Raw genomic sequence first — 26,859 nt, 5'->3', positions numbered from 1 at the left:
ATGCATTCAAGGTCATATCGCTAGTGGTGGAGTGGCACGCTGTTAAAAATGGCAACCTCCATGCACTGTGCATCTGAGGTCACACCAGTGGGGGCGAAGCAGCACACTTTTAAAAATGGTATTGGACAAAATCACATCCAGTTTTGTCTGAGGACTGGATAGGGGACAAACCCTAGAAAAGCAGGACTGATATGATACCGGACGAGGGGCCAGCTTTAGCACAATGGGAGCAGAACGGGCCAGATTCTCTGGCCTGGTAAGTGCAATGTTAGGTAGAATGCTACCAGATCAGACTTCTCCACTCTCTTCTGTGGACGGGTACAGAAAGGGCCAGATTTGGATGTGTGGCCAAGGTCATGCCAGTGGGGAAAGATTAATGCCAGCAGGAGCAGGCTCATGCTGTTCCCGGAAGTACTGGTATGTCTAGTATTCCGGGAATGCATGAGTGGCCACCCTAATTGTGCCACTAATCCAAAAGGAGTTAGTCTCACCCCAGGGTAGTGAGAGATGGCAAATCTATGTATACAGCCACAAACCAACAGGGCACCACTGCAATGCCAACTCTGCTTTCTGCATATATATAAATGTCTTCCAGAATTACTGAGCTGTTAAGGTTCAAGTCCTGCTTGCCTTAGTGCATATGAGATGTCCCCGTAGGCCTGATTCTGATATTACACTGATGTATATCAGGAGTAACCACAGTGAAATCAACAGTGTCCATAGGCCAGACTCTTGGCCTTGTTCCAATTTTTTTACATTGCTCCAGCATACACACATTCTTCTTAGCCATGCTGGGCACTGCTCCCATGCAAATGAGCACATGGCCCACACAAGGGTAATACTAGTGCAAGTGACATAGAACCAAGACATGATGGGATGTCTTAGATAATTCATTCAATGAATGCCCCTTCCCATCAGCACCATTTTACTCTGCAATGGGACTAGGAAGGATTTGGCCCTGTAAGCGGGGTCTCCGAGTTAAATTATTTTTTGGATATTCTCATAAAAAGCAGTCCAGTTTGTAGTTCTACTTCTACAGTAAATGGAAATAGCTCATTGCCCCAAGTTATCTATTCCTTCCAACATACCCCATAATGTGCTGAACATAGGAAGGGTATCGGAATTCTATTTTATTGGCTCCTCTTTTCTCGACATCAGCGCCTGCAAACGGATTTTAAATGCAGATTAGTTGATGAGAAGAACGGCTACAAATTTGGGCCAAATTGTACCCTGAGTTCATGCACGACTGCATCCCTGCCTGCTCAGCTCTTCCCCTGCCACACCAAAAAAGGGGGTCAGATCTCTGCTTGATGGCACTTTACTTCTCCTGGATCCCTCTCACAGGTGCTGTGTGAATGGAGGGGTGGGGACTGGGTGGATATGGGGAGGTCGGTGGGTAGCAGAGGATCCTCTTTTAAGGGAATGATGGAGGCAGCTGTGGCTAGGGCAGTCCTCCATTGGAGCTGCTCTGCTAGAGACTTGGATGGGTAGAGGGAACAGGATCCCAGAATCAGCTTTCAGACAAAAGGCTTCTGTATGGAAGGCCATGGTCTCCTGTATATACCAGGGGTTGTGGAAAGTCACACAGTTCATACCATGGGGATGAGCAACCCCCTCCCTAAATTGAAAAAGGCAGGAAAAATCTATAGGAAGACCTCTGTGATTTCTTCCCCCTTCCTCCTTTCTATGGGATTTCCCACAAGGGAAGCAATACAGGCTGCTATAAATTAAACCAGAGCAGAGGAGCAAACTGACACACAGACGGCCCACCTCGGCATCTCCCCGGCTTAGAAACACTATACTCTCCTGGGCCTTAACATTTCAGGCTCCAAGAGAAATTCTCTTAAAATCACTCACCATTTCTTCTATTTGTTTTAAATGTTCTTGTTAGACGAAAGAAAACTGGGAATAAATGAGAGGCAACGGCAGCTGAATGCAACCAAACAAATTAATGATATTCAAGAGGGCCTGTATTTTGCTGAAGCCACCTCCTGAGACATCCTCAAAGCCGACCCTACTGCTTTCTTTTCCTCATTTTTTTTAAATGGCTCATTTTTTAATTTCATTTTCTAGTTTTAAAATGTCAGCTTGTAAAAGAAAAGAAAATATCCTTGCCATATCCTGCAGCACCAACACAGCAGACTTAAAAAGTGACCTGAAGCCCTTGGGGTGAGATTTTGTGCTGCGCCACAAAACGCATAGCCCATGAGGAAAGAGGGAAGGCGCTTTTGTGCCCTTCCAATTCTAGGCTGCTCCGTGGGCAGAACCTGCCCCAGCCAGGCTTGTATCTCAGGAGGGCAGGTGCAAAGGTGGGCTAGCCATGTGCCCACCACCAGCTCTGTAACACAGAGCAGCTTAGAATGTTTGTCCCACCCTTAGCCCTGCCTCTTAAACCGGGGGAACTCATAGATCAGCATGTGGCTGGTCAATACAGTGCCTGAACCAGAGAAATTTTTCCCTGGCTGGCCAAGGGACTTTTACAGCCATTGTACATTGTGAAGGGGCCATAGTTGAAGAGGGAATCCCTCCCCAAACATTTTAAGGGGTCAAAACATGTTCCTTGTTCATATATTTTAAGCAACCACTCTGCATGGAGATGTCTTAGCAGCTTTTTCATTTTGATGCTTTAACAATGCAATGGAGTAAAAAGAGAAATCCTGAAGCTGCCTCCTTATATATTTTCTGTTACAAAATGATTAAGGGTGAAAATCACTAGTGCTTTAAATGTTGATGCCCTACCATTCACAGAACCTAGCCTGAAGATCAGGTTTGCTGAAGGAAATATATTGGGCCAGATGCTCAGCGGGTGTAATCTGGCATTGCTCCACTGACTTCAATGGAGCCAGACTGATTTACACCAGTTAAGGATCTGGAGCAATATATTCTACCCCTAACAAAGGCAGATGTCTGCTACATTTTCTTTGTACTTTCAGTTTGTCTGATCTGCATCCTGACAAGCCGCGAGGGTCTGTTTGCAATGCTAAGAAAGCTTTAGAAGATTCCCTTGTAAATCTCTGGTGGGCTTGAGTTTAAGGGCAGCGGGGCCATCTGGAACTGTAACATTTGCCACCCCCTCCTGTCCAGGATAAAGAGGGACATTAAATAAAAAATAAGAGTTGTGAGGAGTGGGACAGAAGACGGGAATTATAATCCTAGGCCCTGGTCCTGAAAATGTCTTAACATAGGGAGACCCCTGCACCAGTGGGGCTCTGCATAGGAATCCACTCACACAGAGGCAGCTGCAGGATTACGGCCTTATTTTGCAAATTGCAGACTGGGATGCTGTTACCTTGTGTAGAATGGAGGTATGAGTGTCCAGATTAGAACCCACAGTTCAACTGCTGGCACAAGTTGTGCCCACAGAATGGAGGCTTGTCTTTAGAAAGCTTGGCCACTGGAGTCCATCATCTGTGTCCAACATTGGGTGCAAAGTTGTGGATGTGACATTACAGGACACTTCAGAAATGTGTATTTTATTTTTCTCCTTTGAGGAAAGACTGAGACTTTGCTTCCCATCTACACACCCTTCCCCCCCCCCCCCAAAAGTCAGTGCTGTTACTTTAAAAACAATGGGCCAGCTTTTCAGTGGTACTGAGCACCTGTTTCTCCCACTGACTTCACTTGGAGCTGTGGAGGCTCAGCACCTCTGAAAATCAGAAACAAACACTACGGAATAAAGCCCAATACCACTAGTCTTCATGAGAAAAAGAATGGCACCGATTTAACGTCCAGGCAGGACTGACTCCTACTACTACAATCTATTTGGAAGACCTGCTCTAACAAAGGTAATGAACTATATGTTACCTGCCGGAAAGGAAAGAAGTGCCCTGGTTACATCTAGGAAAGTCAGCACCTACTCACCGGCTCTCTGAGCTTCCAAGAGAAAAGCATTGCCATAGTCCCAAAACACCATGCCCTTATCAGAGAGCCTGTTTATAGCAGCCACTTGTCTCCTCAGACTGAAAATAAAAAGGCAGAAAGTTAGCTCTGAGATTCATCCACTTATATAAAAGGTTAATGTCATGAACACCCTAGCATTGCTGCCCTGGGCTGTGAAAAAGTGGGGAGAGTTAGATAGATGCCTTTGAAAGACTCAAGATCAATCCATGTTCTAAGCCCACCAGACACCAAATAAAAATACTTTCTACTTCTGTAGCACCTATTATCCCAAGCTCTCCAAATGCTTTACAAATATTAAGTGAACCTCACGACACCACTGTGAGGTAGGGTAAGTAACACACAGGAGTCACCTATTCCAGCTCAGAAATGCAGCCAGCTCTGGGTTGGAACACAACAGCTGTTTAACAGCACACAGCAATACTGCCCATCAGCTCAGAAGAGGCAGTGAACAACAGTATCTTAACTAGCTGAAACTACAGAGATGAATTCAGAGAAGCAGAATGTGGTTATTGTACCTGAACAGGAATTTGGCTAACACAGCCCAGTTATCACCCATACTATTATGAAGACTGCCATTGGATCTTTAATGACCACAAGTGATCAGGAGCTTGGTTTTATGGGTTATCCAGAAGAGACCTCCTGTATCAGCACTATACCTGCTAGCAAGAAGCTGCAACACAGGTTAAATACTGAGCCAGGATGAAGAGTGTCACCTACTAAATTAACAACAGTATTTCCCAAAGGTCTGCCACCCAATTAAAAAGCCAACACAGGTCCTGAGATCTAACAGGAAAAATTGCAGAAGGTGGTACCGCTAGAGACTGCCTCCTAGCACAGAGCTGGCAGTTTCCAGTAATAAGGTAAACTTATCAAAGGCCAAGTAACTTCAGACCATTATATAATGTGAGCAACTCTGATCACTGTCTCCTCCCTCCTCCCTATTTCTGGAACAGAGATCTAAAAACTTCAGGCAGCAAGAGAGCTACCACTGCTAATCTTTGTAACCTCATTCATTAATTCTTAGTGCCAGTGGTTATGGTCTGAAACCCCCCGGCAACTGGCAAAGGCTCAAAAGCAATACAGCTGCGGCTCTTAAATTTGTAATGGTCTCAGAAATAAAGTCCACTTCCAGCAAAGTCATTTGCTAACTTGGTTTTAGATCAAAAATCAGGAAGTTAATGAAACCACTTCAGCCCTCTCTGACCCCTTCTTTGGAGATCTTTGCAGTTCTCTGCTCCTTTTCCTTTTGCTAGCCCTTAAAAGCATGCACAAGGTCCGGGCTATTTTGAACTGGCTGCAGTTTCCACCTGTTTCTTGGACTACAATAGAATCACAAAAAACAGAGATTAAAAAGATCCCAGTAGATTATTTAGTCCATCCCTTGGCCAATACAGGGGCCTAATTTTCTTCTTGTTTTCACTGGTATAAATCATGAGTGAAGGCAATGGAATTAAATTGCTAATTAAGAAGAGAATCCGGCCCTAAGCCTATTCTCAAGAGTACCTTTTTCACCCTCAGAACAGCATCTAAAATGAAGACCTGGGAGACTGAAATCATCATTTTAGGCCCCTGGGCCAAAGCCAAACAGATGACAAACACAAATTCTAGCATTAGATGGTAAAAACCTCTTCAGCAGGAGTGTTTCCAAGAGGAAGGAGAACAGCAGGAGTGAAGAGTAATAGCACGCAGAGCCAAAGAACCTCTGTAACTGCAAGCACCTGCTGGGTTTTAGTGAAGAACAGTAGCACTGTTCCCTGCTCCTACCCAATTAGCGAAGCTACTAGCAAGCCTGGAAACGATACAGAATAAGGATGTTGTTTATTTTCTGCTCTCTACGTTTAATAACAACTCACTCACATGCTAGGTACCTTACATAGGCTACAAAGCCCAATATATGGTTGAAATAGATCCAAGCAGATATTTTCAGACTTTAGTTCATATACAACAGGGAATGACCCTGCAATGGCAGGTAGAGGGACTAAGCAATCTGATAGACCGTTTCCCTCTCTAGAATCTGTGAGGTCGATTCTATGTCAGTAACACCAGTGTGAAAGCAGTCACGCCACAGGAGCTAAAAGAGTTACACCAGTGTAACTTCAATGGCATTACTCCAGATTTACACTGAGAGAACTGAGAGCAGAATCTGATCCACTGATTCTATGAATCTTATTATGGGGAAGATAAGAATCTGATCGCTGGAGAAGCAAAATAAACACTGAGCCTAGAAATGTTGAGCAACCAAACCTGCATAATCAAGGCTGGATGTTTTTCTAACAGATCTGCTCTAGGAATTATTTTGGGGAAGTTCTATGGTCTGTGTTATGCAGGAGGTGATCACAATGGCCCCTTCTAGCCTTGGAATCTATGAATCGGGTAATTGTTTACCTTTCTTGCACCAGGGTACGGAACCTCCCTGGATTAGTAGACATGAGCTGGTTTGCCTCCTCAAAGCTGAGCTGCACGGGGTAGTATCCTCCACTGAACGGATTGTGACAGGAGGTTTGGTCGGATCCAAGATCAACTAGCTGTTCTCCTGTTGTATCAAGTTCATACACAAGCCTCTCCCTATGGAAAGGAAAGATAATATATAGACTGCTTGTCTGGTGGCTGCCATTGCAGGCATCACCTCATAGTTATATTCCTTGTGAGCATCAGCAGCACCAATTTGGAGTTCTCAGGAATATCCCTTGACATTTTTTTATAATATTACAAGGATATCCTGGATTGGCAATGTCTGTTTGTGGATGCCTGATATTAGTATAAATAATGCTTGTCACTGATTTCAGTGGGCTTTGGATCAAGCCACTAAAGCAGCAAATTTTCTATTCTCAATGTTCTGATTACCAAGGGGTTGTCTTTCATTAAGACACCATTCTCCAGTTTCTGATTACCAATGAATTATCTTATTAAGACCCCATTTTGGTTTCCAAAGCCAAAGTTATCCATTTGTGCCTAAAAGGGGTACTTTGGTCGGCAAAATGTAATTCCCCAATTTGGAATTTGGACACCAGATTTACCTCCAAGAGTCAAGATGTAGCTTCAATGGTTGGTTTGAAGGACAATTCCCTTTGTCTACAAGCTTGGACATTGTTCCAGGCTAACTGACAAGGAAAAGTGCCATCTACCATCTGGTACTTACCAAAGATCTACCACATTCCCATGGTAGCCCAAACTAAGGGTAATTTTATTCTCTCTTGCAGCTCTATAATAGAGTAAAAATAGAAATGGTTGAAGAAAATTCATCATCTGGATAGTTGCAGTTTACAAACTACACATAAACAACCAAAGCAGTCACTCAAAGGAGCAGAGAAAAGCATATGTGGGTTCAAACAGCAAGATAGGAGTGATGAACAGTATCAGCCTAAACCTACAAAAGGATCCTTATGCTGTGTGGGATTCCTTGAGTAGACTGGGAGTTCTAGGTGCATAAGCAATACAAGATTAGGCACTGTACCAGGAACTGGACAATGGACTGAAGAGGCTGTTTTTATTCAGACAGACTTTCTGTCTGAAAGAGTTTCAGAGCAAACAGAGCTCAGACCGTGCTGTTAATAGTGAACCGGTTAAGGTGCCGGACAAGCCAAATACCATTCCTTTCACTTAAAAAGCTCAACAATATTCTTTAAATCCACATCCTCAATATGGAGATGTTATACTTTCACATAGCTCATCCTTTTCAAACCAGAGTGATTCTGTAAGGGAGCTATGGAGTAATAATAACAATACAGGGAATTCATGAGTTGAATTTCTAATACATGGGCCTGATTCTCTTCTCATTTACCTCATTTAATAGCAGAGGTGATATGAGGAGAGATATCCTGTAATTCCTCCCCTGCACACCCATGTTGGGGATTGCAAGGGCTGCTGTGGTTACTTCAGACCTTGAGCAGGATTTAGCACATAGGGACAAACACAGCACTTCATGAGCCATACCTAAGCCGAGCAATGCAGTGGTCCAGGCTATCAGTGATTTCCATCAGCCAACCTTGCCTGTAACGTTTCAAAAGTGCAGCTTCATCAACCTGAGACAAATTGCATAATTATTTCAGGACTGTCATCTCACCTACCGAAGAACTTCTCCAATCCATCTTTAACTTTAAAATGATCTTGGATGAAACACTAACAAATGTACATGAGACCACACTTCTGCATTGGCTTCAAGGTGATGAGCTGGGTAATCTAATCGTTGTTTTTTATTTTTAGCTTTTAATATTCCATCAGTTCTGGTTTCTGTGGTTTCAAACCAGGAATGGAACAAGAGCTGAATCTTTTCTCCAACCACCTCCCAACCCCAACCTTTGTGGTTTTAATAAAATGGGAGCCAGACCAGCGCTTAAATTGTAATGAAAGAGGTGCCGAGGCTCAAGCAATTTTTTTACTTTCATAAACAACATGACAAGCCCAGAGGTGCCGGGGCTAGGAACTGCCAAGCCCAGAAGTGCCAGGGCTCAGCCCTGGCAAGCCCCAGCACAAATTAAGCACTGAGCCAGATCCAAACCAACCTGGCTTTAGAAAAACAAAATCCTAATGAGAGCTGGTTAGGAAACATTTTTTCCCCACAAAAAAATTTAACAACAATTTTTTTATTTCTCTTGGAATTGTTCATGTTTTAACTGAAAAACTGAAAACAAAAAAAAAAGTTTCCACTTTCAGATTTTCAATGCCCCCCCCACAATTTTACAATAGCCCATTTAAACTGCCATGCATTCTCACAGCCCACCCCCTGCATTTTCTTTCCATCATTTCCAGCCACCAAACCACTGATATGTAAACAAAAAAAGTTATATATTTGGGGGTTGATCTAATGCCCATCAAAGTTGATGGAAAGCCTCCTCTTGCCCAGTTATTTCAGTGTGTGAAACGTTCCTTCAATTCCCATGTCACTGATTAGGTATATCATTAAAAAACCCTGGTTTGGGGCAACACCAGTGGAGCAGCAGACTAAGAAGTCAGTTACACAGAGGAGACTGCTTCTCTTGGTATGCTGTTTTAGTACCAGGCAAAACATCCATGATGGAAAAAAGAATGCAGAATGGTACATGACAAATAAATGGGTTCTGATACTACAGTTCTAAAAGTCTGAGTGCAGCGCTGATTGGACTATCTAAATCCTCTGTGTTATAGTATCTTATATACTGTATTTCTGACGTATCTTGATAGGGTCTTGGATCTCATTTCATAGACCCCATCAACACACCCAAAGAAATTAACTTCCTTTTCATCAGATTCTAGAAAATCTTTTATGCTCTTTGATCAGCGAGTCAACAGTTTTTAAAATGACATCAACCACATGGATTCACATCACACCTGGAGTAACTCCATTGGACTAGTGGAGTTACACTAGGGATTCTCTTCTTTAACCCTATACCCCTGCATAATAGCTTAAACAGGCCCCAGCAAGTAGTTTATGCCCCAAAGTGAAGATATGAAAAAACCCCAGCTTTTGTTTTGATTCCAACACACCTATGTAGGGTTTGCAACCCAAACATTGCGGCATTTTGCTAGCATATGAATAGTTGTCAGGGAACCTGACCTTAAAAAGTGAGAAAGAGGGCCAAGGGGTTCGGAGGGCAGGAGGGGCATCGAGGCTGGGGCAGGGGGCTGGGGCACGGGAGGGAGTCAGGGTGCAGGCTCCCAGCAGCACTTACCTCAAGCAGCTCCCAGAAGCAGCAGCATGTCCCCTCTTCAACTCCTATGCGGAGTGCAATCAGACAGCTCTGCGCGCTGCCCTGTCTGCAGGCACCGTCCCTAAAGCTCCAATTGGCTGTGGTTTTTGGCCAATGGGAGCTGCGGGGACGGTACTTGGGGCAGAGACAGTGCGCGGAGCCCCCTGGCTGCTCCTATGCATACGAGCTGGAGAGGGGACATGCCACTGCTTCCAGGAGCCGTGCCGAGCTATGTGCCGTCAACCGGACATTTAATGGCCTAGTCAGCTGTGCTGATTGGAGCTGCCAGGGTCCCTTTTTGACCCGGCGTTCCCTGGCAACCCTACCCAGCACTCACCCCACAGTGGCAGCTCCTGCAGCTCCTCTGCTGTGGGGCTGGTTGGGCTTGGCTTTCTGCTCTGAGCATTGCAACCTCCGGGGTTGCAATGCCACTCAGCTTTGGCTCCACCCCCTGACTAGACCAAATTTGTGTGAGTGGAATTGTGACCTAGCTCATGGGGTTGCAGAGCCACTCACTCAGATTTGGCCTATCTGGATTCCTGTCATGACAGCTAAGCCAAACTTGAGTGGCACTGGGATCCCAGAGGTTGCATTGCCTGGAGCAGGGAGGTGAGCCAAGCCAGCCCCATGGGACAGGAGCTGCAGGAGCTCTCTTTGAAACATTTGAAACGTGTCTCTTTGAAACATTCTGGTGACCTAATTTGGGGTCCTGACCCACAGGTTGAGAAACCCTGCCATAGTTCAATATGTTTCTTGCCTTTAAATATCTATAACTCCTTCTACTGATGTCAAAAACCACCTATCCACTCTCCCCCCAAGCCAATGCCTCATTGGGCTGCCACAGTTAAGGCACACCAGTTTCATAGCCAATGGTACAAAAAGGAGTGATATAGCCAGCATCACATCCAATGAATCAGGAACCCATTTTGCAGCTGGGTGAACTAGAGGTGCCCCTTTCAGTGTCAAATCAAATGAGACTCAAACCCATGACCTTCTACTGATGTGCTTATACCTATCTATACTATTCATGTCTGTAACATACTTATAACCTCAATTCATCATTTATTAACTCTTCTGAAATAGTTTTTAAATGTAACTTTACTATAAAGTGTGAAATGTGACTGATATTTCCCTCCAAGTAAGAAGGACAGGATGAGGTTCTATAAAGTTGAAAAATTCGTTAAAAAATTAAAAGGGAAGTAAATTGATCTTTCAGCTCCGTTCAGTGGAGCAGAACTGTATTTATATTCTTTAGAAAAAGAATAAATGATTATATAATGAAACAGCCCCATTATTCCTAGTCTATGCCTGATCTCTATTTATTACATTTTGGAGTATAGAAAATTATTCTGATCAATTCTGGTTAGAAACCAAAGAAAACTTTAGAAGAACAGAATCATTATAAGGAGCATCAGAACTTAAAAACAACCAAAAAATGCAGGCACTAAGAGACTTTATTGTTTTTCTTTATTTATATTTCAAATCTGGGTGGATTTTATTTTGGTCTTATGGATACTTACATTTATCAACATTAGAATTCTAGTGTTTGGCTTTTAGATGTGTTGCTTATCCATCATTTTATAAACCTAATGGGCTCATAACATCCAGTGTGCTGATTGCTAATGCATTAGTGGTCTTTAACTTAAAAGATAAAAGGTAGCTAATATTAGCAAAATATCATTAAAAATTTATCTTACTCTAGGTGGGAATAAGAGTAGAGGCTGTGTTGCTACTTGCCCTCATTTTTTTAAAAACTGTCAGACAACTTTCCTCTAGGCCAGTAGTTCTCAACTCTGGTCCACTGCTTGTACCGGAAAAGCCCCTGGTGCGCTGGGCCGGTTTGTTTACCTGCCACGTCCGCAGGTTCAGTCAATCGCGGCTCCCACTGGCAGCGGTTCGCCGCTCCAGGCAAATGGGGGCTGCAGGAAGGGCGGCCAGCACGTCCCTCAGCACATGTAGCTTTCTACAGCCCCCATTGGCCTAGAACAGCGAACCGCGGCTAGTGGGACCCGCGATCAGCCAAACCTGCAAGCATGGCAGGTAAACAAAACAGCCCAGCACGCCAGGGGCTTTTTCTGAACAAGCGGTGGACCGGAGTTGAGAACTACTGCTCTAGGGGATCAAATAGATGAGCCATTCTGGCAATCTTTGCACAGGCTCCCATTGGGCCAACTGATAAATTCCATCTCCCCCAGGCTGAGGCTGCACATCAGTGGTGTGCTGTGGTGGAAGAGGAAAAGGCACTCTGACAATTCCCCAGATAAAGTACTTGCCTCTAAGAGTCCTTTATAAATTGATATAATTTAGAACAGCTCTGAGGCTGCTCTAAATTATGCTGGGGGCAGAGGGTGGAGGAGGAGGGGAACCAGCCCCTGGCTGCCCACTCCCTACAGCATCTGGGAAGGTGCACCCGGAGACTGAGACAATGGACTTCAGTGCAGGTTCAGGGTGTTCAGAGTCCAAATGCAGAAGTGCAGAATGAAGCAGCCCTAAGCTTTGTGTACCAAAATGGAACATTTGAAAGAGAAATTGTATTGACCTTTCATATCTGGTCAAGATAATGAGATCAGGACTTGCTGGGATAAATGCTTGAGACACGTGCTGCCCCAGTGGTCTTTAGCTGATCAATAAATGCCCTGTGATGGGCCTTGTTGCTTAAGGTGGGATTTTCAAAAGCACTTGGTATTGATTTAAATCTGCTCCCATTGAAGTCAATGGTAAAACTCCCATTGACCTTGATGGGAGCAGAGTTAGGCCAACGCTGAGCACTTTTGAAAATCCCACTAAAATAACTAGAAAATTCCAAGATTTTGATGTGAAACTCCCATGTGAAGTTAAGCACATGGAACAATCGTGAGTTATTGACAGGGGATCCTCTTTTTGCTGATGGTGGTTAATCTCTTACTCTTAATGCAGACAAGATTCATTTAAGATTTGAACTTGATAACAATGGATAACATAGCTACAGAAAATGTTATTTTCATTTTAGCCTTATTCTGAGTTGAATAAAAGGGACATCTTTGTGTTCACTGCAAGTGATAAGTAGGGGACAGGTGACAGCAAGGAGCTATTGCTGCACTGGACCACAGGGAATAGTCCACAGAACTGTGGTAAGAGATCTGGGGAGAGTCCGTACATTTGGGGAGAGTCTACCATTAGGCTCTCTTATAAGCCTTGATGAGGCTGCCAGATGCATTAACCCTATTATACTCACCCCTGTTTTAATACCTTGGGCCAGACTGAGTCCTGTCATAAAAGGGCATAATTCCCACTCAAGTTCATTGGAGTTAGGCCTACTTATACTAGGGCCGAATTTACCCCAACATTCAAAACTGGCTCACTTAGAGAATGATTGTTTATTACTTAAATAGCACTAGGCATGTACCTGGCACTTTGCAAAAGGCAAGGTCCATACTCTGAGGAGCTTATAATCAAATCTGGTGAACTGAAAACAAACTATAGAGGGTGGAGGACTTTAGGGAAGGGAGGGGAGCTTATAATAAGCAATGGGAAGGGTACACAGCTGTTGGGGGAGAATTTTTTTTTAATGAGATCACATAAATTGCATGTTTAACACAATTCTTGCCTGTTACACATTGGTAGGGTAGAGAGTGTTATAACTGATCAGGCGTAGATGCTTCCAGAATGGAGTTTAGCACCGGAAGGCAAAGTGAAAGGAATGAGGAACAAGCCGAGAGAGAGAGAGAGAGAGAGAGAGAGAGAGAGAGAGATCTGAGACAGTGTATAAAGGAACCCTGCAAAGGGAATACAGAATGAAAACAAAGAGGTGTTGGTCTTACCTCAGCAATGATCCCCACACATCCAGCAATGACTGCAGCTTTAGCTTGAGCACCGCTCATCCCTCCAAGACCAGAGGTGACAAACACCCTCCCAGCCAGGTCCTCCATGCCTAAGTAGCGACGACCTGCATTCAGCACTGTTAGCTAATACACAGTGCACAACAAAGCAATTATTGGTAACCCCTTTCCCTAAAATCCCTAAAATTTAAAGATATTTAACATGTTTGTATCTCTATTGTACTTTTGCATTGATTAGGTATTTGTTAAGCCTACATTTAAGTAGAATTGGTTAAGATACTCTAAGATACTGGTGTTTTTAGGAGGGTCAAGTGCTCTTCCCAGCCTTTTGCAAAAATGTAACCCTTGAAACACAATGGAATTGGGTTAAGGGATCATTCACATTCAATATCGGGAGAAACTATTTGAATGGTTAAAGAATAGAACAAGCTGCTGAGCAAGGTTGTAGACTCATCATTCCTGATCCTGAACATATTCAAGAGACATCCAAGTCTCGTGGATGGTTTAGGGATGCCAGAATCAATCCCGCCATGAGGCCAGGGAATGGAATACATATTAATTAAAGGTTCCTTTCAATCCAAAGGAGTCTGTGGATATACTCATGGATTACAGAATCTGTGCACACAAATCTTTAGAGAGGATTTTGAGATACTATGCAGGAAGAATCTGGCAGAAAACAAAATACTGTATTTCAATACTAAATAAAATGAGGGATCAAGAACAAGTTACATTCACAAAAAGAAAAGGAGTACTTGTGGCACCTTAGAGACTAACAAATTTATTAGAGCATAAGCTTTCGTGAGCTACAGCTCACTTCATCGGATGCATTTGGTGGAAAAAACAGAGGAGAGATTTATATACACACACACAGAGAACATGAAACAATGGGTTTATCATACACACTGTAAGGAGAGTGATCACTTAAGATAAGCCATCACCAACAGCAGGGGGGGGAAGGAGGAAAACCTTTCATGGTGACAAGCAGGTAGGCTAATTCCAGCAGTTAACAAGAATATCAGAGGAACAGTGGGGGGTGGGGTGGGAGGGAGAAATACCATGGGGAAATAGTTTTACTTTGTGTAATGACTCATCCATTCCCAGTCTCTATTCAAGCCTAAGTTAATTGTATCCAGTTTGCAAATTAATTCCAATTCAGCAGTCTCTCGTTGGAGTCTGTTTTTGAAGCTTTTTTGTTGAAGTATAGCCACTCTTAGGTCTGTGATCGAGTGACCAGAGAGATTGAAGTGTTCTCCAACTGGTTTTTGAATGTTATAATTCTTGACGTCTGATTTGTGTCCATTCATTCTTTTACGTAGAGACTGTCCAGTTTGGCCAATGTACATGGCAGAGGGGCATTGCTGGCACATGATGGCATATATCACATTGGTAGATGCGCAGGTGAACGAGCCTCTGATAGTGTGGCTGATGTGATTAGGCCCTATGATGGTATCCCCTGAATAGATATGTGGACAGAGTTGGCAACGGGCTTTGTTGCAAGGATAGGTTCCTGGGTTAGTGGTTCTGTTGTGTGGTGTGTGGTTGCTGGTGAGTATTTGCTTCAGATTGGGGGGCTGTCTGTAAGCAAGGACTGGTCTGTCTCCCAAGATCTGAGAGAGCGATGGCTTGTCCTTCAGGATAGGTTGTAGATCCTTGATGATGCGTTGGAGAGGTTTTAGTTGGGGGCTGAAGGTGATGGCTAGTGGCGTTCTGTTGTTTTCTTTGTTGGGCCTGTCCTGTAATAGGTGACTTCTGGGTACTCTTCTGGCTCTGTCAATCTGTTTCTTCACTTCAGCAGGTGGGTATTGTAGTTGTAGGAATGCATGATAGAGATCTTGTAGGTGTTTGTCTCTGTCTGAGGGGTTGGAGCAAATGCGGTTATATCGTAGCGCTTGGCTGTAGACAATGGATCGAGTGGTATGATCTGGATGAAAGCTAGAGGCATGTAGGTAGGAATAGCGGTCAGTAGGTTTCCGATATAGGGTGGTGTTTATGTGACCATCGCTTATTAGCACTGTAGTGTCCAGGAAGTGGATCTCTTGTGTGGACTGGTCCAGGCTGAGGTTGATGGTGGGATGGAAATTGTTGAAATCATGGTGGAATTCCTCAAGAGCTTCTTTTCCATGGGTCCAGATGATGAAGATGTCATCAATGTAGCGCAAGTAGAGTAGGGGCATTAGGGGACGAGAGCTGAGGAAGCGTTGTTCTAAGTCAGCCATAAAAATGTTGGCATACTGTGGGGCCATGCGGGTACCCATCGCAGTGCCGCTGATTTGAAGGTATACATTGTCACCAAATGTGAAATAGTTATGGGTCAGGACAAAGTCACAAAGTTCTGCCACCAGGTTAGCCGTGACAGTATCGGGGATACTGTTCCTGACGGCTTGTAGTCCATCTTTGTGTGGAATGTTGGTGTAGAGGGCTTCTACATCCATAGTGGCTAGGATGGTTGTCCCTCGGGACAACCGGTTCTAAAAGGGCTTCTAAATTTAACAACTGTCCAAAAGTGGTGCCTTAGGTTCCACTTCCCTGGGTGCTCTGGGGCTGGAGCACCAACGGGGAAAATTTGGTGGATGCAGAGCACGCACCGGCAGCTCCTCGCCCCACCCCCGGCCCCAGCTCACCTCTGCTCCACCTCCACTTCCTCCCCTGAACGCGCTGCCCCTCTCTGCTTCTCTGCCCCCCCCCAGTTTCCCGCGAATCAGCTGTTCGCTGAGAGGGCTGAGAAGCAGGCGGCAGCTTCGCGCTCAGGCCCAGGGAGGCGGAGCGGAGGTGAGCTGGGGCGAGGAGGGGGTGCAAGAAGGGTCGCCCGCGCCGCAGCAGTAACCCGGGGGGCGCTCAGGGGAACCACTCCCTGCCCCAGCTCACCTCCGCCTCACAGGCCTGAGCGCAAAGCTGCCACTTGCTTCTCAGCCCTCCCCATTTTCCCGCACGAACAGCTGATTTGCAGGAAACGGGGGGGCGGGTGGAGAAGCAGAGCGGGGTGGCGCGTTCAGGGTGCGGATGCAGAGGTGGAACGGAGGTGATCTGGGGCCGGGTGCAGGGCAGGGAGCCAAAAAATTTTCCCAGTGGGTGCTCCAGCCCCAGAGCACCCAGGGAGTCGGTGCCTAAGGAGCCACTTTTGATGTGATCGGTGTGGGGGAGTGGCCGCTCCCCCTGCTTCCCCCCTAGCTACGCTACCCCACCTCTAGGAGCCAGAGGGACCTGCCAGATGCTTCCTGGGAGCCGCCCCAGGTAAGCACCACCGGTACTCCCCAACTTGCCCCCTGGCAGGTCGCTCTGTTTCTTAGGGGCAGGGTGTGGTAGGCACCCACTACGGTGGCCCACAAGACCCTCCTGCCCGGTTCTGGGGGAAGTCAGAGGACAGAGGAAGGGGGTGGATGGGGCAGGGGTCCCGGGGGGTGGGGGCAGTCCACGACCCCCTTGTGGGGTGAGGAGGGAACCGGTTGTTAAGATTTTGGCAGCTCATCACTGGTACTAGGTATTAGAACAATGCATGTTCAGCCAGTTCACCTATTGTAACTAGAGATGGGCCCAGATTAAAACCCTGGATCCAGACACTCTCAAATTATGGCTCTGGATCATGATTCCATCTCTGATTTGAAGAGTTTGGGGAGGAGCTAAAGTTCTGTTAATTAGGTGGCAAAACTCATTTCCTTTAGTAGTCAGGCGCATCCTGATAACAACAGTCAACTCAGCACCCACCACCTGTCTCGCAGACAATGTATAGACCCTCCCCAAATCTCTTACCACAGTTCCATGGACAATTCCCTGTGGTCCAATGTAGCAATAGCTCCCTGCTGTCATCTGTCCATACCTATCAGTTGAAGTGAACACAATGATGTCCATTTTATTCAATTCAGAATAAGGTTAAAATGAAAACATTTTATTTTCTGTGGCTATGTTCTCTGTTGTTAGAGAACTTGGTATTATCAAGTTTACAATTTAACTGAATCCTGTCTGCATTATGAGTAAGTGATTATCCACCACCATCAAAAAGAGGAAACCATGTCAATATCTCGCCATTCTTCCATGTGCTGAACTTCAATGGCAGTGTCACCTCGAAAGCCCAAAGCTGGTTATTTATTGTAAGAAGATCAAATATGGGTATAGAAGGAGCTTTGGGAGTGCACAGCTGCAGCCCAGACAAGTAAAATGGAAACATGGCTTTATCTGGGCTAAGCACTCTGGCTGTGACTCCCAATGTGGATGAAATGACGTACACACTGGATCACCACTGAAAGTCAATGAAAACAGAGGATAAATTTTTCAAAAGCAACTAAGTGATTTAGGAGACGTCTACACTGCAAAAAAAAACCCCTCACTGCGGTGAGTCTCAGAGCCCAGGTCAACTGACTTGGGCTGCTGGGCTTGTGTTATGGAGCTAAAAAAGAGCAGTGTAGACATTCCCACTCTCTGAAACCAGCTCAGGGGAGAGGGTATCAGAGCCACTGCTCCAATCCGAGCAGGAACATCTACATGGCTATGTCTAGCCTTGCAACACAAGCCCTGCAATCCTAAGTCAGTTGACTTGGGCTTTGAGACTCGCTGCAGAGAGTTGTTTGGGTTTTGGTTTTGCAGTGTAGATGTGACTTGACATTCAGTGGAACTTAGCACTTAAATCACTTAGGTACTTTTGAAAATTTTACCCTAGATTCCTAACTCGCCCAGGTTCCTTTGAGAATGCTAACCTCCATATTCATGCTCTATATTAACCCCTTTCATATGTGCTCCTTATTTATGTGCACCTACTTCCCCTTGACTTTCACAGCACTGTAACTGTTAACTCTCACCATGACATGCAAACTCTTGTATAATTGAGTGAACAATCCCCCTGCTCCATAAACTGGATGAGCAATGAAAAAATAAAATGCAATCAAATTATTTATTCCCAAAATATCAAAAATATCATGTCTTGATCATGACTGAGGCTTTAAACCTTGATTCAGCTGAGTCCTTATACATGTGTTTAACTTTAAGTCCCAATGGGACTTGAGTATGTGCTTAAATTGTTTGCTGAGCACAGATGGGAATCACTCATGCTTAAAATTAAGCATGTGTTTAAGTGCTGTGCTGAATGAGGAACTTACTTTAGTGATGGAACACAGTTAAAGTCCATCTATATTAGAAATTTTAATCAAAAGGTAACTGGTCTCTGACTCAGGTTTAGTTAATATAAGACTGCAAACCTTTGAAACAGGAGTAATAATGAAGCATATCTTACATTGTAACTCCCATTGCAAACATTTTCTCATATTCATCTCTGGAGGAATAGTTGGGAATAACCTAAAAAGAAAAAAATAAAGCTTTGGAACACAGCAATGGTTCTATTCCACAGGCCAAATTCTGCTAGACTTACTCATGCCAGTAGTAAATCAATTAACATCAATGGGACTAATCCCCAGGGTAAGGCAAGTGGACTTTGGCTCCATATGTTCTAATATTATGGAAAAAGTGACTCATCTGTCATGCAGCTTACCTGCTTTCAAATCTTACAGAGGTAATTAGCTGTCCACGTGAATAACAAATGAAGAAATGGGTTTCAGAGTGGTAGCCGTGTTAGTCTGTATCAGCAAAAACAACGAGGAGTCCTTGTGGCACCTTAGAGACTAACAAATTCATTTGGGCATAAGCTTTCATGGGCTAAAACCCACTTCATCGGATGCACGGAGTGGAACATACAGTAGGGAGGTATGAAGAGATGAGCACTGAATGGCTTAGAAGACTGACAATGGAACACAGAAACCACCTCTAGGTCACTCATTCAAATCTGCCCTAGGCTAACTCTGACAGAAAAACATGGCCATCTGATGAAGGCAGAATTCTGCCCTTAATTATCCCAGTGCTAACCCCACTGACATAGAGAGAGTTGCACTGGAATAAATGAGGGCAGAATTTGGCCTTACGCGTTTTTTTTATTCATGTAATGATAATCTAATAAGGAATAAGTTTAAAAACAGCCTAAGATGAGGCAAACAGAATGAGATGATAATACCCACCATGCCATTGGTGATGATTAATCGAGGTGCATACCGATGGCTGGGGAAGAGGCCCAAAGGATGTCCACTGTACATCACTAAAGTTTGCTCTTCTGTCATTTCACACAAATAGTGCATCACCAACCAGAACTGAAAATTAAAGCAAAGGAAAACTAGTGAATCTGTTTCCATCTTGCAATGATTGGTCTTCCAAGAGCTCTTAAATTTCTAGTATAATTACAACTGTGTGACTAACATAGTGTATTTATATATAGAAAATCAACCAGAACTTTTGCTACATTCTTGCTTCTAATAAGGTCTATTAGAAGGACATTGCTCAACTGCAAACACATAAATTACTAGTGAGAACATTCTGAATGAGCACCAGAAAGAACAGCAAAAAAATTAGTATTTTTCTCCAGTACAAAACTCAGAAATGACTTGCTAGCACTTAATGGATCATTTTTTGAATTGTCCTAATTTTAACCTGAAATGAGCCATTTGGTTCTGGCACTTTTCTGAAAATCTTCCCAAGACCAAATGCTAAAAATTTCTCTTTAAAAAAACAGCTACAAAAACACACACAAACCTCATTAATCTCAAGATTGCAAGGTCTCCTACGGCTTCTCACCTTTGAAATAAATCTGGATTACAATTGGCACTAGAAGGTGAAAGAAGTTTTCATCCTAAACAAAAATCACCTCTTTTCATCATGTTGATAAAAAAAAATACAGTCCTTGATACACATTCAGATATATAAAAAAAAATTCCCAACATCATCTGCAAAATTACTGTGGAATTACACTAGAGAGCAAAATTTGTCCCTTAGTCTATAAACTGGCTGCAGAGTTAACACAAGTCCATTATTTTCCCACAGAACGTTCATATTATTTCAAGTGAATTTTCAAGTTGTGGTTATGGACTGAAAACACACAAAATAGTGTTTTGCTATATTTTATGTACAACCACCATCTTTCTGCCTGATTAGCAAGCAGCAATGACTGTCTCTAAAGCAAGACCCATCCTGGCCTTCTTGGCTGAAAAGAATAGCCCAGGTCACAATTTTAAGTCTTGAGGCTGGAGGGGCTAAAGTGAGGGAATTTTGGAACCAGAAATGGATTTTTCTTTAGTAATCTACTTGGAAGAAAGCAAGGGGCTGTGCAGATGATGTCAGCATTTTCAGGATAAATTTTGCAATGGCAAAAAAAAAAAAAAAAAAAAGCACTCTGATTTCATGACATGAACACAGAGAACAAAGTGACCCCATTACAACCCAATCATTCATCCGATTGCTACTCTAAGTAACCAGTAACAAAAAAGCATTGTTTGTTCTGCAATGAAACTCCTGCAGTTCACAGCTCTATCTAATTTGGACAAGACAGCTGGAACTAGAGAAAGGACAGAGTGTTATCAAATTTTGTGTTGCTTGCATTTCACCTTGTAGTCTCACATTTGCCCTGAGGCATACCAGCCTCTGAGACACATGCATGCATCTAATTTAAATGGAGGTGCTGTTCACACTAAAACAGGAACAGGGTCTCACAAGTTATTTATAATGAATTTACCCTCAAAAAGCCCCTGGTGGGGGTAAGGACTATATTCCACATTTATCCGCTCGGAAATTGAGGCACAAGTGACTTGCCCAAGGTCACACATGGAGTTTGTTACAGAACTGGGAATAAAACCCAGGTTTCCCATCTCCCAGACCTGTGCCATAACCACAAGATCATTCATATTCCCCTACCTGTAAGTTAATGACAGGTTTCAGAGTAGCAGCCGTGTTAGTCTGTATCCGTAAAAAGAAAAGGAGTACGTGTGGCACCTTAGAGACTAACAAATTTGAAGTGAGCTGTAGCTCACAAAAGCTTATGCTCTACTTATTCCTGTAAGTTAGTAGTTTTTGAAAAACAAACAAGGGACCAAAGTCAGCAGGGATACATCTGACCCAATGCATTTCTGTCTTAAGGGTATTTTTGTTTGTGAGAGGTACAGGAAACCTTAGAATAACGTGCACCATCTTCAGGTGAGCTCTGGGAGGAATTCAGAGCCAGAATTCCAACTAGATTTTCCAGTCTGCAGGAGGAGGTGCATGCCTGATGCTACATCCCTTCCAGGGGATGCAGCATATTCCTCTCTGCACACTTGTCCAGCTCTACCAGCAGCAAGGAAGGACTATAGCCCCATCTCCTCCTTTCACTTCTCTGCCCCCTTTGTAGTATCCTTGTGCCTCAGAGGATTCATGGAGGGAGCAGTTTCTGTGCTCACTGCAATTGCATTTGTGCCCTGCTGTCCACAGGGGTATATGAGAGCTGCTCCTTGAATGTTCTTCCACTTCATCCCTGTTGAGCAACTGGACCCAATCTGGTTCTGAATGACTAAATTGCCCTTGTATAAGACGTAACCAAGTACCCATGTTATTGATAAAAAGAAAAGGAGTACTTGTGGCACCTTAGAGACTAACAAATTTATTAGAGCATAAGCTTTCGTGAGCTACAGCTCACTATGATGTCAGTGATTTCCTTGAAATGTTTTTTCATGTGCAAATTTCAATGTTTGCAAAGTGTTTGTGTTAGACAACTACACTGTACTGCATGCCATTACTGGGAAGAATGGGGACAACATATAGTATGCAGAGGCTTGTTCTATGAGTAGAATAATACCTAATGCTTCTGAAATCTTCTCATCTAGTTGGGAAAGCAAACTCCCACAGACAATGGCCTGAGCAGGGTATCTGTACATTAGTGGGGAATTGACATTATGTCTCAGGATTATTGAGCTTTTGGGCAATGTGGGTGTCTTCCTCTGTGTTCTGCAAACCTGGCCTTGACCCTAGGTCTCAGATTTGGACTTTAGGATCCATTATACATTCCTTATACATGCCCCAGAATTTAGACTCAAGCCCCGACCACACCTCTTTATCAAAGAAGATATAATTCAATGTTACCAAAACTGAAGCTAAACTGGACAAAGAAATGGTCAGCTAGTAATTATGAAATGTCTTCAGCTGTTCTTTGATATTGTTGGAAACAGACTCAAGATTGTGCTTTTTAAGTCGTTATTAGTAAATTGCATGTTGTGCAAACTAGTGTGAAATTAGTATAAACAAACAAATATTCCTTATTACATATTAAGATTCAATTTGCCTCTAAAATTATGTAAACAAACCAGAGGCACATGCAAATGTACGATAGAAAGAAAAGAAATTATCTTAAAATACACAGTTGTCGTCACAACATTTCTATTTGGCAGCATGTGCTCTTCTCACTAAATAAAGCTCTGTACATCTCTACAGTTCATAACTCAGGATTCATCTACTCAGACAGGATGTTTTGGAATATTACAAGACAATGACTGCCAAGAATTTGTCACAAACTCTGCCTAAGCAGAATGGAGTTCCGATGGGTGAAATATGAATCTGATTTACTTTTTCACAAGACCTCTGGTTGCAAATGTATCAATGTCATACCTGAGCCCAGCTGCTGAAGACTTGTCCATTTCCTCCGTAAGTTACAAGCTCCTGGGGAAACTAAAAAAGGCACATTTTCATTATATTAAAACTAGTGCTTTCCTGTAACATTTCTGCAAGATTCCTTTAACAATCCCAGAGATTAATTTAATATTAAATTCAACTCATTGTTATATTTTTTGCATCAACATTCTCTAGACTTTTGAAACCAGAAAGTATCATAGTAAAAGTGACAATTTAAGCAAATCAGTGGATTGTAATCTATCCCTTAGAATAAGGGCTATTAATTATTGCAAAAATGGGGTTGTCTATATGCCAAATTAATTAATTAATTAATCCTTGGGTGCTGTTCTTTTAACTAGGCAGGCAATGCAAAAAGCTCCCTTAAAGACAGTGTGAGCGATCTTGCTTCTGAGATGCATGCTGCACTTTCAAAGATGCAGAAAGGATTAACATCTACTTTTTTATATATATATTGAGGACATAAGATATTGAGTGCTTAACCCTACTCTCATTAAAGTCAATGACTTCAATGGGAGCAGCATTCAGCCCTGATTAATTTGTTGTGCCTGGCAACCCCAATCAGAGTCTGGCCCCGCTGCACTCTGTAAATATATAGTGAGAGATGGTCCTTTCCTCAAGGAGCTTCCAGTCTAAATAGACAAGGCACAACAAGTGTGTGTAGCAATGAATCGAAAAGAACAAGGAAAGGAAGACAAGTGAAATCAAAAACGTTATTGCTTTATGTGGAAGTGGGCGTGGCAGCTGCAGGAGCACCCATCCAATAGCAGTATGGCTGCTGGAGGAACCATACCGCTAGGTGGAATAAGAGCCAGCCCTGCCACTCAAAGGGTGGCATGTATGTGTATGGCTCCTGCCCACATTGATTGGAATGGCGGGGGAGGGGTGTTTCTTCCTGCAGATCCCCAGTATCCTTGGGGAAAGGAAGCATCACCCTCAAAGTTCCACAGGCCCCCAGCCCCCCACAAGAGGGGAGCTATAACCTCCATGAGATCATCTTGCTGTGCTTTCTTGACTCATTGGCTTCCACTGTGGGCTTCTTTGAGGGAGGAGACAATACTTTTACCATATTTACTGACATATACAGAGGCCTATTAATTTGAACAACCAAAATCCCTTCCCCTCCCCACAGCCAAACTGAACATCTTGGGTCTCCAGATGCCAGCCAGTACTCCAGACTCCCATGATATCAGAGCCTAATTAATAAAAATGGTCAAATAGTTAAAGGGACTCCAGTAGTCACCATCTCAACCTTAGAGCGATCCAACAGGAGTTGAAAACTCTGAGGAACATTGTGATCGGTGATAAGGTCTTTATAAAAATCATAGCTTTACCATCTAAAAACCCTGCATGCCTCTTGCATGCATAATTCCCACTGAAGTCATTAGGATTACAGCATATGGAACTGGCAGGCCTAAGCCCTACACAGATCCCTATCCTGAGAAACACAGTTCGATTTCAGCCCCAACAGAAGCCAAAGGGAGTAGCTGGCCCTCAGTCCCCCCAGGAGATGCTCAGGAACCCTTGGAGGATCAGTCCCACAGAAAGTATCATTTTGGCATGTCACACTGTACATACACTCTCTTGCAGATACTGAAAATGGCCTATTTAACTAACACACATAGAAGCCAGCTCTACAGATGTTATGGAGGAAATTCGCCCTTGTGTAGAGGACCAGCACAAGATCTATGCAGCACTACTTTACCTCCATTTAATCCTTATACTGAGGGTTTACATGGGAATAAGTGGTGCATAAACCTTGCACAGGTCCTAAAATACTCCATTTATATGCGAGCATATCTGGAGGGAATTACTTGTAGATTTGCTCCTCCTATTCTGTGAATAATTTCCATCCCTTTATTTCCATGGTACATTACCTGGGCCACGGAGGGATCCAGATTATTCATGATCATGAGCATTATTGCAGCAGCTGATTTGGTTTTGCAAGGATATTCCTCTATGGGGTAAGCTCTGAAACAAACATACACAGACATTAGGGAGGATTTTGTTTAAGCACATGTAAAGAGAAGGGAAAAAACTGCAATGAAATATTTAACTGCCACCAAACTTCCCAGAGTTGCAGATATTGATTAATAAGGAAAGAAAAAATAAAACAAAACACAGCCCATGCCTGAAAAGACTTCTGTAAATTAAGTTAACATATTTGAGATTGATCAAAGCTAGTCTAAGAATATTTGCAAATAGTTTTTTTCAGCACTTTTCTACCATTAATTGTTGAATCAATTAATCACAAGTGGGATCTAACTTGATTGACATAAGCAAGTTCATACTACTCCTGATAGCCCTAAAGAACCAGCACAAAGACAGCTGGATATTTCTGGTGCCCCAATCACCTGAATTGTTTACTCTACCTATTACAGGGCCACTCAGTTATATCAGTGCAACTCCACACAAGACTATGAGGCTTGAAAGGTTTCACTGGTGGCACAGTTTGGCCTGCACCACCTCTATTATTTCTGCTCATGCTTGAGAAGAAAAGACTCCAGCTTGATTCTCCATTCCTAGGTTGAGTTTGCAAGGCTGGCAGTTAGGGAAAAAAACACCCACATCTTCTTTTGATCCAGAAATCACTGAGGCATAATGTACATAGAATCCCACACTGGTATTTCTACAGAGCCACTTTTCAGAGCAAGATCATTCTTCAAGGCTAACTAGTGTAATTGTCTAATTGCTACCCTATGCTCTCCTTCCCACCAATTTGTTCTAAGACATCTAAATGTATCCTTATAGTGTAATCTTTCCAGGGCAAGGACTGTTTTTTCTTATATGCTTGTACAGGCCACAGTACAACAGATCTGGGGCCTCTAGGGGTTAACCCAAATCAAATAATATTAGAAAGTGTAATCATTATAAAAAGGTTTCACTGTTTTGCTTCCTCCTGTTCCACAAGCAGAAAAGTTGTTATGGCCATTGGAGGGTCATTCTGGCAGGAAAGATAATGTGACATGTTTGCACACAGACCCTTGATGGCTGGGCTTTTGCTTCATATAGAAAGATGTTTAATCTGGAAAGGTTTGGATGAAACCTGCCAGTTACATTGATCAGACATTGGCTGACCAACTTCTGACCCAAGATTGAAAATGCGTATTGTGTAGAGTTAGCAGCTGTTCTCATCCCTTGGGTGTATTTCTTTTTGTTTACCTGTACTCTGCAGGATAAAGAGGAAAATGTCTTGTAGTCACAGCCAAACTAGAAGGAAAGTCATTTTTAAAAAATGCACGGGGTTTCGTTTGTTTGTGGGAATAACATAGCAAGTACTGGGTAACTTTAAAATAATTTATTACAACATAAGATTACTGGATACATATATCAAAGTTGTATACACTTTGCACTGAGATAGAAGTGATATCATAGATGTGGTCAATTACCCAGCATCTGTTATGGAAATAATTCAGCAAGGCACAGGTTATTTAACAAGTTCTTGGAAAGCATTGGAGACAACTTTTCACTGCAGAAGGTGGAGAAAGCAACTAGGGGAGAATCTGTTCGGGACTGGATTCTGACAAATAGAAAGGAAGAGGTTAGGTGGAAGGCAACTTGGGTGAAAGTGATCATGAAATGATAGAGTTCAGGATTCTAAGAAATGGTAGGAGGGAAAACAGCAGAATAAAGACAATGGTCTTTAAGAAGGCAGACTTTAGCAAACTTGGAGAATTGGTAGGTATGATCCCATGGGAAGCAAGTCTACAGAAAAAAGGAGTTCAGGAGAATTATCAGTTTTTTAAAGAGACATTATTAAGGGGACAAGAGCAAACTATTCCAATGCGTAGGAAAGATAGGAAGTATGGTAAGAGACCATGCTGACTTAACCAGGCAATCTTCAATGATCTGAAACTCAAAAGAGTCATATAAAAAGTGGAAACTAAGTCAATATTGAAGAGTGAATAAAAGAACAATACAAGCATGTAGGGAGAAAAATAGAAAGGCCAAGGGACAAAACGAGATTAAACTAGTTAGGGACATAAAGGGGAACAAGAAAACATTTTACCAAG

The 26,859-nt window shown here is 43.2% G+C and overlaps 1 protein-coding gene across 3 annotated transcripts in view; it reads right to left on the bottom strand.

Moving 5' to 3' along the window:
* Positions 1-26,859, bottom strand: part of UROC1 (urocanate hydratase 1) — a 68,542-nt gene that overhangs the window by 29,441 nt on the left and 12,242 nt on the right. For all 3 annotated transcript variants that reach the window (XM_038410425.2, XM_043519678.1, XM_043519677.1), the window contains exons 4-14: positions 24,724-24,817; positions 22,826-22,885; positions 19,381-19,509; positions 18,606-18,667; positions 17,132-17,198; positions 13,367-13,510; positions 7,834-7,922; positions 7,040-7,102; positions 6,286-6,465; positions 3,862-3,959; positions 1,089-1,161 (exon numbers count right to left, since the gene is read on the bottom strand). In XM_038410425.2, coding sequence (XP_038266353.1) covers positions 1,089-1,161; positions 3,862-3,959; positions 6,286-6,465; positions 7,040-7,102; positions 7,834-7,922; positions 13,367-13,510; positions 17,132-17,198; positions 18,606-18,667; positions 19,381-19,509; positions 22,826-22,885; positions 24,724-24,817 — 1,059 coding nt within the window. The remainder of the gene's footprint in view (positions 1-1,088; positions 1,162-3,861; positions 3,960-6,285; positions 6,466-7,039; positions 7,103-7,833; positions 7,923-13,366; positions 13,511-17,131; positions 17,199-18,605; positions 18,668-19,380; positions 19,510-22,825; positions 22,886-24,723; positions 24,818-26,859) is intronic.

This window comes from Dermochelys coriacea, chromosome 7 (genome assembly GCF_009764565.3).
Source record: "Dermochelys coriacea isolate rDerCor1 chromosome 7, rDerCor1.pri.v4, whole genome shotgun sequence".
Lineage (NCBI taxonomy): Eukaryota > Metazoa > Chordata > Testudines > Dermochelyidae > Dermochelys > Dermochelys coriacea.
Note: the sequence above shows the minus strand (reverse complement) of the source record. Positions and strands in the feature narration are given on the sequence as shown.